At 45.9% G+C, this 16899-nt stretch overlaps 1 protein-coding gene across 1 annotated transcript; it reads left to right on the forward strand.

Moving 5' to 3' along the window:
- Positions 1-8995: 8995 nt before the first annotated feature.
- On the forward strand, positions 8996-15515 carry CDC37 (cell division cycle 37, HSP90 cochaperone). Its single transcript, XM_036741708.1, has 8 exons — positions 8996-9236; positions 11197-11478; positions 11894-11999; positions 12818-12933; positions 13472-13594; positions 13820-14002; positions 14293-14364; positions 14908-15515. The coding sequence occupies exons 1-8, from the start codon at positions 9135-9137 to the stop codon at positions 15067-15069; spliced, it is 1146 nt and encodes a 381-aa protein (XP_036597603.1). The 5' UTR covers positions 8996-9134; the 3' UTR covers positions 15070-15515.
- Positions 15516-16899: the final 1384 nt, after the last annotated feature.

The following is a 16899-nucleotide window of genomic DNA, read 5'->3' on the forward strand; positions in this document are numbered from 1 at the left end:
CATCTTTGGTACATTTCTTTAAGATATGTAAATAGGTTGGTGATCTTTCTGCCCATCCACATCAAGCTCTAAAGATAAACCTCGTTTTTCCTCCTCACTGGAATTCTTTTATTTTGTGTCTGGAATTTCATTCTTAAGCATTTCCTATCCCTCCTGGGCTAACTTCTCTTATAGCATTTAAATCCATGGTATCTTACCTGATGGGGGATGGGATTCGTGCTGGACCCCTAATAGGAAAAGATCATATCTTTGGGACTTCGACCCCAAAGCTCCTGAACCCAGATCTCTGGCATTCACCTGAGGTACCCAGCCCATCCCAGTCAATAATCCTTTTAACTGCCCTTTCGTTGTGGCCCTCACTGTCTGCACCTGGCCCCAGCCCAGGTTACTTGCCACTCCTTAATCCACTCCAGATCTTCCTACAGTCTTTCTGTATTAAAAATGTCCATCTTTCCCCCATTAAATTGCCTAGATTCTTAAAATCTGGCCTGCTTGTATTGGCATCACAAGTAGTGTGGATTCTTAAAATCTAACCTGCTTCTATTTGTGACACAATAAACTTTGTCTCTCACTAAAAGATGACTTGAGTGGTCGAATTATTTTGAGCAGTCCTGAGTCCTTTGCCCTTGGATTTTGGGGTTCTTAGCACCCCTAGATTGCAACATACCTATACTTGTCTGAGACATTTGAGACCCGCTTTTCCAAAATCTACAATGCATATCTGACTATGCCTAAATTCCTTCTCTTCTATCACAAACCCCTAGGAGGTCATGGTCATTCCGCCACAGGGTTGCCATTATTTCTATCCAAGCAACTAATTCCTCCGTTAGTGAAAATTAGATACAGAATAGAATTTTCCCTCATTGGTTCCTCACTTTTTTGAAGTATCAAATAATCACTAAGGTGAGTCAAGATATTGTTAGCTATTCTACTTTTTGTCTGGGGGTAAGGATGGGGGAGAAAGAGAGAAACAGAGAGAGAGAGCTCCACTTGAAATGTATTTATTAAGCATTTACTCTCTGCTAAGCACTGGGGATACAAATACAATATTGAGATAATCCTTGCCCTCAAGGAACTTAAATTTAACGGTAAAAACAATGCATACAGGGAAGATGTCTGGATAATAGGTAACATTTATACAGTGCTTAATATGTACCAGGCAATGTAGTTATAGATGAGGAAACTGAGGCAGAAGCTAACTGACTTGTCCAAGGTCATACAGCTAGTAAATATTTTTGGCTGGACTAGAATTTGGGTGTTTCTGACTCCAGGAACAGCCCTTTATCCACTAGCAGCCCCTGGATAATTGGAGTCCCTCAACATTATTACATTGCGCTTCTATGTCAGACTTGTGATCTGTTTCCCAAATTCCTGATTTATTTCCTTTTTCTGTCCTGGTAGTTTATATTATATTATATATTACATATATAATATATTATAATATATATTACATACATAATATAATATATATTACATATATGTATATATATACATATATATATATATATAAATAAATGAGAAAATCACTTCTATTTCTCTCTCTGTTGACCTCCACCCAAATACTTGCCATCATTTCCCTGTTCTGGTTCTTGGATTCTTTTGAATAAGGTACATCCAGAGCAGTCTCCATCATATATTTCACCCCACCAATTCTCAGTTACCTATGAAGTCAAATTCACTTCTTTGTGTTGGACCCTCCTTTTGTTAGTATAGACCTTTGAGACCATAGATTTGATCAATGGCTCCTTTCTAGAATTGTATCTCCCGTTAACTTTGGATTATCTCAACTACTATATTTCCTTATGTACTTGTAGCATAGTGTGTCATGGAATTTTGGAGAGATTTTTTTTAACCAATTATACCACTCATCTCAGTTGTGGTTCAGCATCTGGTATAACTGATCACTCAGAGCCTGAAGGTTCAAACAAAGAGTTCTTTTATTAAAAACATATTCCCATACCTTCAACTAAAAGCAGTTCCCAAGGCAATTAAAAAGTTCAGGCAGGAGGGGGGGACCAAGATGGCAGCAGGAAAACAGGAACTGGCTTAAGCTCTCCCCCAAATCCCTCCAAATACTTGTAAAAATGGCTCTGAACAAATTCTAGAGCTACAGAACCCACAAAATAACAGAGGGAAGCAGGTCTCCAGCCCAGGACAGCCTGGATGGTCACTGGAAAGGGTCTATTGTACCGTGCTGGGAGTGGAGCACAGCCCAGTATGGGCTGAGCTAGGACACATCATTTGAAAGAGGAGATTGGGCGAGCAGGCCTTAGGGCCAGGAATCACTGAGCTGTAGCAGTTACCAGACTTCTCAACCCACAAACGCCAAAGACCACGGAGCAGGTCAGTGGGAAAACTGCTGGATCAGAGTGAGAGAAGTGCAAGGTCCAGCCCCAGCCCCAGCCCTGAGGCAGCAGAGGTGGCATGGCAGCAGCAGCAGGAAGCTCTGGTGGCTGCTTCCAGAATCCCTGGCCCACACGGTGGGAGGAATCAAGTGGTGGATCAGAGTGGGAGTGCAGGGAGCACTTTGCTGATGTAGAGGCAGGATTCTCTTCCTTTGCCCTGCTTGGATCTGGGTCATGATCTTGGTTGGCAGTTCTTGGGGGAAGAGGAGCACTGGTTCGACAGAGCTTGTGGTGGCTTGGAAGTAGCTCTGAAAACAGCAATTCGAGGACCCTGAAGCTTGGGACAAAGCATTCTCCACTTTGAAGGCAGTCATAACCTGACCAAAATCTTAAGGGTGAAGTAGTTGGCTGGGAACATGAGCAGCAGGCACTGTAAAAGGACTCAGACTCAGACTATAGAATCTTTTTTTTTTGGTGACAAAGAAAGTCAAAATATACAGCCAGAAGAAGTGAACAAAGTCAAAGAGCCTACACCAAAAGCCTCCAAGAAAAATATGAATTGGTCTCAGGCCATGGAAGAGCTCAAAAAGGATTTGGAAAAGCAAGTAACAGAAGTAGGGGAAAAATTGGGAAGAGAAATGAGAGCGATGCAAGAAAATCATGAAAAACAAGTAAACAACTTGCTAAAGGTGATCCCAAAAAATACTGAAGAAAATAACACCTTAAAAACTAACCCAAAGACTAACCCAAATGGCAAAAAAAAACTCCAAAAAGCCAATGAGGAGAAGAATGCCTTAAAAGGCAGAATTAGCCAAATGGAAAAGGAGGTCCAAAAGACCACTGAAGAAAATACTACCTTAAAAATTAGAATGGAGCAAGTGGAAGCTAGTGACTTTATGAGAAATCAAGAAATTATAAAACAGAACCATAAAAAGAATGAAAAGATGGAAGACAATGTGAAATATCTCATTGGAAAAAGCACTGACCTGGAGAATAGATCCAGGAGAGAGAATTTAAAATTATTGGACTACCTGAAAGCCATGATCAAAAAAAGAGCCTAGACATCATCTTTCAAGAAATTATCAAGGAAAACCACCCTGATATTCTAGAACCAGAGGGTAAAATAGAAATTGAAAGAATCCACCAATTCCCTCTTGAAAAAGATCCCAAAAAGAAAACGCCTAGGAATATTGTAACCAAATTCCAGAGTTTCCAGGTCAAGGAGAAAATATTGCAAGCAGCCGGAAAGAAACAATTTGAGTATTGTGGAAACACAATCAGGATAACACAAGATCTAGCAGTTTCTACATTAAGGGATCAAACGGCTTGGAATATGATATTCTGGAGGTCAAAGAAGCTAGGATTAAAACCAAGAATCACCTACCCAGCAAAACTGAGTAGAATACTCAAGGGCAAAATATGGACTTTCAATAAAATAGAGAACTTTCAAGCTTTCTTGATGAAAAGACAAGAGCTGAATAGAAAATCTGACTTTCAAATTCAAGAATCAAGAGAAGCATGTAAAGTTAACAGGAAAGAGAATTCATAAGAGACTTACTAAAGTTGAACTATTTTGTTTACATTCCTATATGGAAAGATGATATTTGTTACTCATGAAACCTTTCTCAGTATTAGGGTAGTTGAAGGAAATATACATATGTATAGACAGAGGGCACAGGGTGAGTTGAATATGAAGGGATGATATCTAAAAAAATAAAATTAAATTAAGAGGTGAGAGACTTCCGGGGGTGGAGCCAAGATGGCGGCTGGAAAGCAGGGACTTGCGTGAGCTCCCCACCATGTTCCTCCAAAAACCTATAAAAAATGGCTCTGAACAAATTCTAGAACTGCAGAACCCACAAAATAGCAGACGGAAGCAGGGATCCAGCCCAGGACAGCCTGGATGGTCGCTGGATAAGGTCTATAGCTCACGGAGCTGAGGGGAGCAGAGCTCAGTGTGGGAGGCAGCAGGACCAACCAGACCAGGAGCTGGGCAGGACAGGCCCTAGCACCCGGAATCAGTGAGCTGTGGCAGTTACCAGACTTCTCAACCCACAAACACCAAAGACAACAGAGAAGGCTAGTGGGAAAAGCTTCGAGGGACAGAGTTCTAGGTTCGGCCACCGCCCCAGGGGCAGCAGGGGAGGTGCAGCTACAGAACTACAGCTGCAGTTACTTCCGGCTCCAGGCCCAAGTGGTAGGAGGAATTAAGTGGCGGATCAGAGCCGGAGTGAAGAGCCTGCTGAAGATTAGCATCAGGTCCGGGTGGATGTTTCTTGAGGAAGGAGGAGTGCTGGTGTGGCAGAGCTGGCTGTAAAAAAAAAAAAAGAAAGAAAGAAATAGCTCTGAAATCAATGGCGCATCCCCTCAAGCTTGGAACAAAGTACTCTTTGCTCTACAAGCAGTCATACTCCGATGAAAAACTCAAGGGTCAAGTAAGTTGACTGGGAACATGGCCAGGCAGTGAAAACACACCCAGATTCAGTCTCAGACTTTGGAATCCTTCTTTGGTGACAAAGAACACCAAAACATATGGCCTGAAGAAGTCAACAACATCCAATAGCCTACACCAAAAGCCTCCAAGAAAAACATGAACTGGTCTTAGGCCATGGAAGAGCTCAAAAAGGAGTTGGAAAAGCAAGTTAGAGAAGTAGAGGAAAAATTGGGATGAGAAATGAGAATGATGCAAGAAAACCATGAAAAACAAGTCAATGACTTGCTAAAGGAGACCCCCAAAAATACTGAAAAAAATATTGAAGAAAACAACACTTTAAAAAATAGACTAACTCAAATGTCAAAAGAGCTCCAAAAAGCCAATGAGGAGAAGAATGCCTTGAAAGGCAGAATTACCCAAATGCAAAAGGAGGTCCAAAAGATCACTGAAGAAAATACTACCTTAAAAATGAGATTGGAACAAGTGGAAGCTAGTGACTTGATGAGAAATCAAGATATTATAAAACAGAACCAAAGGAATGAAAAAATGGAAGACAATGTCAAATATCTCATTGGAAAAACCACCGACTTAGAAAATAGATCCAGGAGAGATAATTTAAAAATTATTGGACTACCTGAAAGCCATGATCAAAAAAAGAGCCTAGATATCCTCTTTCAAGAAATTATCAAGGAGAATTGCCCTGATATTCTAGAGCCAGAGGGTAAAATAGAAATTGAAAGAATCCACAAATCGCCTCTCAAATAGATCCCAAAAAGAAAACTCCTAGGAACATTATCACCAAATTCCAGAGCTCCCAGGTCAAGGAGAAAATACTGCAAGCAGCCAAAAAGAAACAATTTGAATATTGTGGAAAAACAATCAGGATAACACAGGATCTGGCAGCTTCCACACTAAGGGACCAAGGCGCTTGGAATATGATATTCTGGAGGTCAATGGAGCTAGGATTAAAACCAAGAATCACCTACCCAGCAAAACTGAATATCATGCTCCAAGGCAAAATATGGATTTTCAATAAAATAGAGGACTTTCAAGCTTTCTCAGTGAAAAGACCAGAGCTGAAGAGAAAATTTGACTTTCAAACACAATAATCAAGAGAAGCATGAAAAGGTAAACAAGAAAGAGAAATCATAAGGGACTTACTAAAGTTGAACTGTTTTGTTTACATTCCTACATAGAAAGATGATGTGCATGATTCATGAGACCTCAATATCATAGTAGCTGAAAGGAATATGCATATGTATATGGGTATACATATATATACATATGTGTGTGTCCATGTATGTATATATGTAGGTGTGTATTTATATATACATATATATACACACACACACACACACACAAAGGGCACAGGGGGAGTTGAATATGAAGGGATGGTATCTAAAAAAATAAAATCAATTTAAGGGATAAGAGAGGAATATATTGAGAGAGGGAGAAAGGGAGAGATAGAATGGGGTAAATTATCTCACATAAAAGTGGCAAGAAAAAGCAGTTCTGTTGGGAGGGAAGAGGGGGCAGGTGAGGGGGAATGAGTAAATCTTGCTCTCATTGGATTTGACCTGAGGAGGGAATAACATACACACTCAATTGGGTATCTTACCCCACAGGAAAGAAGGAGGAAGAAGATAAAAAAAGGGGGATGATAGAAGGGAGGGCAGATGTGGGGAGGAGGTAATCAAAAACAAACACTTTCAAAAAGGGACAGGGTCAAGGGAGAAAATTCAATAAAGGGGGATAGGTTAGGAAGGAGCAAAACATAGTTAATCTTTCACAACATGAGTACTGTGGAAGGGTTTTACATAACGATACGCATGTTGAATTGCTTGCCTTCTTAGGGAGGTTGGGTGGGGAGGGAAGAGGGGAGAGAATTTGGAACTCAAAGTTTTAAAAACAGACGTTCAAAAACAATAACAACAACAAAAAAAGTTTTTACATGCAACTAGGAAATAAGATACACAGGCAACGGGGCACAGAAATTTATCTTGCCGTACAAGAGAAGAAGGGAACGGGGGATGGGAAGGGAGTGGGGTGACAGATGGGAGGGCTGACTGGGGAATGGGGGCAACCAGAATATACGCCATCTTGGAGTGCAGGGAGGGTAGAAACGGGGAAAAATTTGTAATTCAAACTTTTGTGAAAATCAATGCTGAAAACTAAATATATTAAATAAATTTAAAAAATATAAATTAAAAAAATTAAGGGGTGAGAGAGGAATATTTTGAGGGAAGGAGAAAGGGAGAGATAGAATGGGGTAAATTATCTCACATAAAAGTGGCATGAGAAAGCAGTTCTATTGGAAGGGAAGAGGGGGCAGGTGAAAGGGAATGAGTGAATCTTGCTCTCAATAGATTTGACTTAAGGAGGGAATAACATACATGCTAAATTGGGTATCTTACCCTACAGGAAAATAGGGGGGAAGAGGATATGAGAGGGGGGATGATAGAAGGGAGGGCAGATTGGGGAGAGGAGGTAGTCAAAAGCAAACACTTTTGAAAAGGGACAGGGTCAAGGGACAAAATTGAATAAAGGGGGACAGGAATAGGATGGAGGGAAATACAGTTAGTCTTTCACAACATAACTGTCATGCCTTCTCAAGGAGGGTGGGTGGGGAGGGAAGAAGGGAGAGAATTTGGAACTCAAAGTTCTCAAAACAAATGCTCAAATAAAAGGTAGTTTTTACATGCAACTGGGAAATAAGATATACAGGCAATGGGGTATAGAAATCTATCTTGCCCTACAAGAATGTAAGGGGAAAGGGGATGGGGCAGGGAGTGGGACAGGAGAGAGAGCAGACTAGGGAAAGGGGCAATCAGAATATATGCCATCTTGGGGTGGGGGGAGGATAGAAATGGGGAGAAAATTTGTAACTCAAAATCTCGTGGAAATCAATGTTGAAAACTGAAAATATTAAATAATAAAAGAGATATGGGGAAAAAAAAGTTCAGGCAGTTAAAATCAGATAAAAGCCCCATGGCTAGGAGGTTAAAAGCAGTCCACAAGGAGGCTCCCCCCCAGGAAGTCCCCCAAACTTTCATATCCTTGTTGTCCAAAGGGCGTAGAGCGGGGATCTCAGGTCAATAAACCTGGGGTAAAACTGCTTCAGTACCGCGCCACAACTTTCCTGCTTCTAAGAGTCCCTGATCTGAGGGCCTGGGTTTTCACTCCTCTCCACGTCCCTGCCAGTAACACCACCACAGTAAACAATGGTTTCTAAAACTAGATGTAATCTGGCTGACTAATCGATATCGAGTGATAATCACTGGGGGAAGCGGACCGCGTGGGTGCTGAGTTACAGTCCTGGAAAGGCACGCGCCGCTGTTTGGCCTCTACCCCTCCAGCCCCGGAGAGAGAGCGGACTCAGAACCTAGTCTGCTAGTTGGAATGGGGGTTGGAAGAGGAGCTAGAGATTAATTATACACTACAAGATTACGGAATTTTCCGTAGAGTTTTAAAGGTCGCAGAGAGTTTCACATGCATTTTCTCATCTGAGCTTCACTACAACACCGCAGGCATTATTACAGCCATTTTACAGATAGGTAAACTGAGGCTTAGAGAAAGTTCTGGCTTGTCTAGGGATCACAAAGTGGTTGTCAGAGTTGGGATTAAAAAAACAGGCCCGCTCTCTCAAGGTTTCGTGAGGTGAAGACATTTCTTTCCACGCTGGCTGTTGCAGCATAAAGTACTCTGGTGGAGGCTTTGGTACAGAATTGGGGCGGGGCTCTCGAGAGGACAGAGTTACCGTTACGGAGCGGTGTGCGTTCTTGGGCAAGTCCTTTCCCGTCCCTCTTGCGTAAAATGGGCATAGTGGGTGAAGTCCATGCCACCAGGCCAGCACCTCTAGCTGAACCCTCCCCTCCAGTCATCAGCCTGTGCTCTCAACCCCAGGTTCCCAGGTTGCTCTACGCACCCCGGGAATAGGACCTTGGGGGTGAGGGGGAAGGGAGAGGTGTCTGCTTTCTGCGCGCGCTCTGCTCCCTTTGGCTGACCTAGGACCCACCCCCATAGCCCGCAGCCAAATCCTAGAACGCCGGAGCCGCGAGGAGGCGGGCTCAGGACCGGAAGGGGGCGGTCTTGCTATTGGCTAGGGTGTGTGTCTCTTTAAGGACGCCTCTATGTCGCGAGCCCTCCGGGGTCTTTGACGCAAGCGTAGCAACGGCGGTTCTCGTTGCTAAGGAAGTGATGTTTTGGCGGGAGGGGCGGGGCCCGTCGAACGTTCGGGTCCGGCCCCCCGGAAGCGGAAGGGGAGGGTCGGAGCCAGGCCGGAGCGAGCGGGGGCCTGGCCGGAGGCGCCGTAGCCGCGGGGAAGCTGAGGTAGGCTGGATCGGTCTGGCGCCAAGATGGTGGATTACAGCGTGTGGGACCACATCGAGGTGTCGGACGATGAAGACGAGACCCACCCCAACATCGACACGGCCAGCCTCTTCCGCTGGCGGCACCAGGTGCGTCCGGGCCGGACTCTACTCTGGGACCTTCCTCCTCCGGCTCCGGGATCCGGACTCGCCCCCCCCCCCCCCCCCCCCCCCGCTCTCCCCCACTACCTGCACCCTCTCCAGACCCAAGATCCGGCCCCCCTCTCCCCTTTACCCGGACCCCTTACCCCGAAACCCTCGCGCCCCCTTCCCGCAGTCGTAACCCAGCCCTCCTTCCTGTGACCCGAGATCCCGGCCTCCTCTGGAGCGGAGCTGGGGGGGGCATCCCTTCCCTCCAGCTCTTGGCCGCCCCTCCCGCCCTCCCTTCCTGTCCGAGGTCCGGCCTTCCGCCTCCCGAGTTCGCCCATTTAACACGAGATCGCTTGGATGCGTGGTGGCGGCGGCGTGCGGGGCGAGGCGACGAGATCCCGACAGTGGGACTTCCCTCGAGCTGACGCCCCAGGCTCGGATGCTGAGCCGATTCCCCCTCCCCCCAAATCCCACCCCCCTAAACTGAGGCAGCCACCTGGCCCCTGTTGTTCTGTGGGAACTTTTCTCCAGCCTCCAACCACAGACTTTTCCTTTCCTTTCCTGGAGGGCTTAGACCAGCCCCGAAATCTCCCACCACCAGGATGTAGGTGGGTAGGCTTCAGGGAGGTGGCAGGGTGTCCTCAGACACCTCCCAGGCAGGCCCAGAGAAATTTCCATTCCTGGTGGAATCCCTGAGGGATTTTCCTGTTACTCACTTCCTTTGCCTGGCTCTGCTGTGAAAACTAATGCAAGGATTTCTGTCGGAAGATCAGGGTTTGAAACCCAGCTTAGCTCTTTCCTACCTATGTGACCTAAATCACTTTAATGAGGGGACTCAGTTTGTAAAATGAGGGGGTTGGATTACATCTCTAATATCCTTTCTAGCTCTAAATCCTGTGAGCTTTTCTGGTTACATCCCCCCCGTCTCCCTGAAGTGTCTTCAGCTCTCTTGTTGATACCTTTTCCCACCTCAGATGACCCCTCCATGACCTAGGGTCCACTTGCTGCCCTCCTGCCTGAGCATGGTTCCTTACTACTGTGTGTAACCTCTTAGATGACAGTATGGGACCAATAGAATATACATTTTAGTACAATGTAAGGTCCTTTGAGGTACTTTTAAAAATTTTGTCTTCGTGTGAATCTCCATCACCTAAAACAGAAGTTTGCACTACTAAGCACTTAGTAAGTGCTTATTGGATTGGACCTGGATGCCTGGGGGGCTGCAAGACCCAGACCCAGGCCAGAATCTCCTGACCAAGTCAGTTGTGGTTCCGGTTGCATAGTATGGTGCTCGGAGCAGAAGCCAGGTCTAAGTTACTTATTCCACTGACTGTCCATGCATGACGTATTTATTCACATGTCCTTATTTAGCTCAGCAAGGGTGAGGATTTGGCATCTGTGGGTGTCTGGATTGGACCCATGGGACAAAGAGCAGTCTGCCAAGCTAGCCAGAAGCACTTGTTTCTCTGGATCCCCACAGAAGAGGAGGCATCTTGAAAAACCTTCCATAGAGCAAATTAACTCAGGGATGGGGTGGGGCTGACTTGGGAGGTAGGGTGAGCCCTGTAATAAAAAACATGTGGTAAAATGAAAAAAAAAACAAAAAAACAAAAATGCTAGACCTGAAGTTAAGACAATTAGGGTTGAATCCTAGTTCTGACACTTCCTAGCTATGAGACCCTTAGCAAATCACTTTTCCCCGCTGTTTCCTCCTCTAAAATAGGGACCATAGTATTTGCATTACCTATCTACCTCTCAGGGTTGTCCAGAGCACAGTGCTTGGTAAACCTTAATGTGAGTTATTATTAATATTTTTATAATTGTATTTTTAGATAATAGTGGACTAAGATTTGCCCTTTCAGCCCCATGGCCACCATGCTGTCTGTCCTTTTTAGTTCTTGCTCCCTCAGTTCTTGCTCTGTATCCTGCTTCTTCCTAAGGTGGTCACTGTTCTTTGCAGGCACGAGTGGAGCGCATGGAACAGTTTCAGAAGGAGAAGGAAGAGCTGGACAAAGGGTGCAGGGAGTGTAAGCGGAAGGTGGCCGAATGTCAGCGGAAACTGAAGGAGCTGGAGGTGGCTGAGCCCAAAGGAGGCCAAGCAGAGGTGCAGCGACTCCAGGCAGAGGCCCAGCAGCTGCGGAAGGAGGAAAAGAACTGGGAGCAAAAGCTTGATGAATTGCGCAAGAAGGAGAAAAACATGCCGTGGAATGTAGACACGCTGAGCAAGGATGGCTTCAGCAAAGTGAGTCAGGGATCAGCTGCGTGTGTGGCAGAGTTTAGCTCCCGGGGGTGTCCTGTGGAGAGGGGGAGGGAGGTCAGTGGAGGTGAGGACATGGTGAGCAAGGGTTCACGATCTGGGGGCTTCCTTGAGGAAGATGGTGTTTGAATACATAAAGCAGCAAAACCAGCCCTGAGATGCGAAGGCTCAGGCAGGTGGTCATCCCATCATCCCATACTCCAAGGAGTGTGAAGCCTTCCAAATATCTTTTAGCCAATTTCCATGTGAATAAGCCAGCCTATTTTCTCTAGGCCTGAATGAATAGACCAACTACTCCATCTTCCTTCTCATGCTATGGAGGGAGCCAGGTAGAAGGGCTGAGCCTTAGCATAGGAAAGATTTGGTTCACTGCTTTCTCCCCCTCACTTTCCCATCACAGAGTGTGTTCAATATTAAGCCAGACAAGGAGGAAGATTCTGAGGAGCAGAAAGAACAGAAGCACAAGACCTTTGTAGAGAAGTATGAGAAGCAGATTAAGCATTTTGGTAAGGCCCGGCTATTTTAGTGTGCTCTGGGCTCTCCCACCTAGTAGAGCCTGCACTTGGACCATTCATGGGGGTCATTTCCTAAGCTGGGAGAGTGCCCATCACTGGAGAGTTTCCATCTGGGTGGGAAGACTGATCAAGGCACAAGGTTCCCAGGAGCCATGGCCTTGACGTTATAGTCACACCGAAGCACTGTAGGCTGTGACATGTTTTCAGTGTCAGTTCCTTCCCCTGTAAATAAGAGGATTGGATTAGATGATCTCTAAAGACCTATTGAGCACTCACATTCAGTTTTCTGGCTTCCTGATCTCAACTTGAGGGCAAAGACAAGGGATATTTTGATCCCTGAGTGGCTTTCTTTCCTTTTTCTGCCTCTCCCAGTGTGTTAATGTCCTGGGTTCAAAAGGAAAGGGACAAATGACCCTAAAGTAGAATTGGTATCCTGAATACTTCCAGTCATTCAAACCAGCCAGTTACATATACCATATCTCTTACTTGCCCAAATTGCTGCTCTGCTATGGAGGATAGTGGAAAGTAAAAGACATAACCTCTAGCTTTAGGGAGATTCTGATCTCGTTAAACAACAACAAAAAAAAGAAAACACAAAGATTTATACAAAATGAAATAGAATTGATGTCTTCAAGATAGTGTATATGTCGAAGTGTGGAGATAGGTTGTGAGTTTCTCTGAAGTGTTTGCTATGTCTCCTGGCATGTGAGAAAGAATGAATGAATGGAAAAGAACATTTTAGTGGAGAGGGATGTGAATGTATGGGCTTAGTGCCTGGAAGACCCTGTCAGTGCCATGTATTCTGACAGGCATGCTTCGGCGCTGGGATGACAGCCAGAAGTACCTGTCTGAAAATCCACACCTGGTCTGCGAGGAGACTGCCAACTATCTGGTCATCTGGTGCATCGACCTGGAAGTGGAAGAAGTAAGGGCAGCTGGGAAGGGGAGCCTTCACCTGGCTGGCCTAGAACAACTACAAGTATAAATCAGAACTGTGTAGAGCAGGGGTGGGTAACCTGTGGCTTTCTAGGTCCTTGGGTGTGGCCTTTTGACTGAGTCCCAAATTTACAGAACGAATCCTTTTATTAAGGGCATTTGTTCTTGTGAAGTTTGGATTCAGTCAAAAGGCCACACTTGAGGATCTGGAGGGACACATGTGGCCTTGAGGCTTCAGGTTTCCCACCCCTGGTATAGAGCAAGCACTTTGCTGGTCTGGGGCTTGCGGGGTAGGGGAGGTCAGGTTTGGGTAAGTCATGGTCTTTGCTCTGTGGAGCTCACAGTCTAGTAGAGGTATAAGACGTGCACAGATAACTGCAATGTGCAACATTACATAGTAAATGTTTAATGAGGTCCCTGGATAGAGGGGTGGAGAGGGTCTGTTACTGCCCCAAAAGGTGTGCTAGGGCTGGGCCTGGGGAGAAGGCTTTTGCTTCTGTGACCAGTTGAGCTTTTTTCTCCTTTAGAAATGTGCCCTCATGGAGCAAGTAGCTCATCAGACAATTGTTATGCAATTCATTCTGGAGTTGGCCAAGAGCCTTAAGGTGGATCCCCGGGCCTGCTTTAGGCAGTTCTTCACAAAAATCAAGGTGAGTCTTCAGGGCCTGGCTGTGAAGACTAGGAACTTGGCACTGGGCAGCAGGAAGGACACTCCCTGGCCACGCAGGATCGGCTGCAGTCTGAGCATCCTCAGGGCACCCTCTGGACCACTGAACATCAACTAGTTCAGGGGTAAAAGGAGCCTTGTGCTTCCATTTATCTCAGCAGAAGAATTGTTCCTCATCTCTCTCTTTTCCCTTGTTCATTCCTTGCAGACAGCCGACCAGCAGTACATGGAAGGCTTCACAGATGAGCTGGAGTCCTTCAAAGAGCGGGTGAGAGGCCGTGCCAAAGTGCGGATCGAGAAAGCTATGAAGGAGTATGAGGAGGAAGAGCGGAAGAAGCGCCTGGGCCCTGGGGGCCTAGACCCCGTGGAGGTCTATGAGGCCCTGCCTGTGGTATGTCCTTGCAGCGGGAGCTAATTGGGGAGCTTCTTGAGCTCTTCTGTGCTGGGCCCCAGGGAGATTGCATATCCTAGGGCTATCTGAGCCCAGTGAACTCCCCAGCGGGTGAGTCCATAGAGGGCCAGTTGCCCAGAAAGGACTCATGTTCTTCTCCCACTTGATTGCTGAACCTTTTTTCTCTGGCTAGCTGTTGTTTTAGTCATTGAACACCCTGTGTCTAGCTGTCCTTTGGAATGCCCAAATTCTGGAAAACTCTCCCCTTATCCATCCCTGTACTTACTTAGGAGCTCCAGAAATGCTTTGACATTAAGGACGTACAGATGCTGCAAGACACCATCAGCAAAATGGACCCTGCGGTGAGTGTCCAGTAGGGGGAGTCTGGAACAGAATGTAGTCTTGCCATGGCCATTGTCACACCCAGTTCCTTAAGCACTTGGGGTGTGGCACAGGATTGTTGTCTGCTTTTAGTTTCCTTCCTTTGTCCAGCCTTTTCATCTCCTGGGCTCAATTTCTCCTTGGCAGAGGGTCTTTCTTGGCAGTCAGCAGCTGACTCATTCTCCCACCCTGGCAGGGACTAGAGTCACGAGCCCACAGCCTTTATGGAAAGTCCAGCCTGGTAGAACAGGCCTTTGCCTTTTCCCACTGTCTCCAGCCAGAAAGGCAACAAGAAACTTTCTTTTGGAGCATGGCTTGGAGCTTTGGAGCTTCAGCCATCTCAGCCCTGGTGGAGCAAAGGGTGCTGGCCAGCAGGGCCTGCTACCTCCTCACGTGTGTCTGGGAGTTATGGGTTCAACTGATGGGCTACACATGCAGAGCCGGGGCTTTGGGAAATCCAGGGAGTAGAGAAACCGGTAGGAGAGGAAACGTACTCATCGTGGTGGGATAACCTCTTGTTCCAGGAAGCAAAATATCACATGCAACGTTGCATCGACTCAGGCCTCTGGGTTCCCAATGCAAAGGCAGCCGGAGGGCAGGAGAAAGGAGAGGATGAAGCCCCAGCTTCAGACCTTGTGGGTGAGGCCAGGAAGGGCAGGGTCGAAGACGAGAAAGGGGACGTCTGATCTGGCCCCTGCTGCAAACTTTATACCAGACTCTCTTTTAAGATGACAAAACCAACAAATATAAGAATATATAAAATCTGTGAGCTTTTGAGTCTCCTGCTCGCTTTCCACACCAAATCCCCAGTGCTGGCATTCCTCCCAACACCCCCTCTGTCCCAGCTCTGATCCAAATATCTGCTTTGAGTGTGAAGGGGCTTCCAAATGGCTCTGTGTGCCACCACTACTGCCCCCCTCTCCCCATCAGTCATTATCTTGCCCTGTGCCCAGTAGGAGTAGGAACTGGTACCGGGCCTTGGGGGAAGGAACTTGGTTGGGACTAGAGCTGACTAGGGTTGTAGGCATGGCTCTGGGCACTGTTATTAACCCGTTAGTGTGCTGTTGTGTCTATTTTTGAGGTGAGGGTAACTGGCAAACATCTTCAAATAAAAGATTTTGAGGAGTTGTGACCAGGGTTGACTTCTTGACGTAACATCGTGAGTGTCATTTACCTGTCTTCCCTTGTACCCTTTTACTCTTTCAAGGTGGCTTTTACGAAACCCAGCCAGGAGGACATATAGGTTCCTTCTTTCTTCTCCTGCCTACAGCTTGTCACACATAGATACGGGGCAGTATCTGCCATCTTGTGACCCTCCTATCTCTGGGCATGAGGACAAATTTGGGACAAAGATAGTAGGAGAAGTTTTCTGTAACCACCTGCGAATTTCTTTAGTGCAACAAGATGGCGGGGAAGGGGACTGAAGGAAGTTCCTGCAAGATGGTTGAAAAAGTGTATTTCGCTTTCCTTTACCTCAAAATAGCAGGAAATACACTATAAAATAGCAACAACCAAGGGGTGGGGGAGGCTGGGGAAAGATAATGCTAGCAAGGAAAGCCTTGTAGTAAACTGATCAGAGACAAAAGAAATAAGTAAAGAAAAAAGAGGTCCTAATACAATATAGAAATACCTTGAGGCAATAGAAATTTTCATTTAGGTGTTAATAAATAGTACAATAACTAGATTTAGATGAAGGAAAATGGAGCAACCACAAGAACCTCTGGAGTGAGTGAGAGACAACCAAAAATGAAGAAGGGCCTTGAGGGATTTGAAAATATGTGGGCCTTCATAGTCTACCGCAGAAGCTGGAAATTCTTCAAGTGGTGCGTCCTCTGAAAGTCAGACAAAACACAAAAATACAAAAGTGCATCAATATAGAAGAAGAACATTCAAAGAAGCCACAAGAAAGTAACAGACCTTGAAAAACAGCTCTCTCTGATTCAATCTCAGAATTATCGGTGTTCCAGAAAAAATGAATCATTTAACACATGCCTACTGTGTGCAAAGCACTGTTAAATGCTGGGGATACAAAGAAAGGCTCTCAAAGAGCTTACGGTCTAATGGGGAAGACAATTTGCAGACAGCCATGTATAAACAAGAGAAAGATGGGATAAATGGTAAATACTCAGCAAAGGGAGGGCACCAGAATTAAGATCAGGAAAGGTTTCTTGTAAAGGTGAGATCTTGGCTGGGACTTAAAGGAAACCTGGAGATGGGGATGAGGAAAGTTCCAGGCCTGGAGGACAGCAACTGAAAATTCCCAGTCAGATTGTTTCCTTAGAAATTAATAGCAAGAAGGCCAGAGTCACTGAATTGCTGCAGTGTGTATATTTGGATTGGGGGTGGGGGGAGGGTGGTGGTGGTAAGGTCTACAAAGACTAAAGGTAGAGGGTGGCAAGTCTTAAAGGGCTTTGAATGTCAGAGGAGTTAATATTTGATCCTGGAGGTGATGGCCAAAGTGGAGGAGTGACATGGACAGACCTGTGCTTTAGGAAGGTCACTTCGACAGCTTAAAG

Source organism: Trichosurus vulpecula, chromosome 1 (genome assembly GCF_011100635.1).
Source record: "Trichosurus vulpecula isolate mTriVul1 chromosome 1, mTriVul1.pri, whole genome shotgun sequence".
NCBI lineage: Eukaryota > Metazoa > Chordata > Mammalia > Diprotodontia > Phalangeridae > Trichosurus > Trichosurus vulpecula.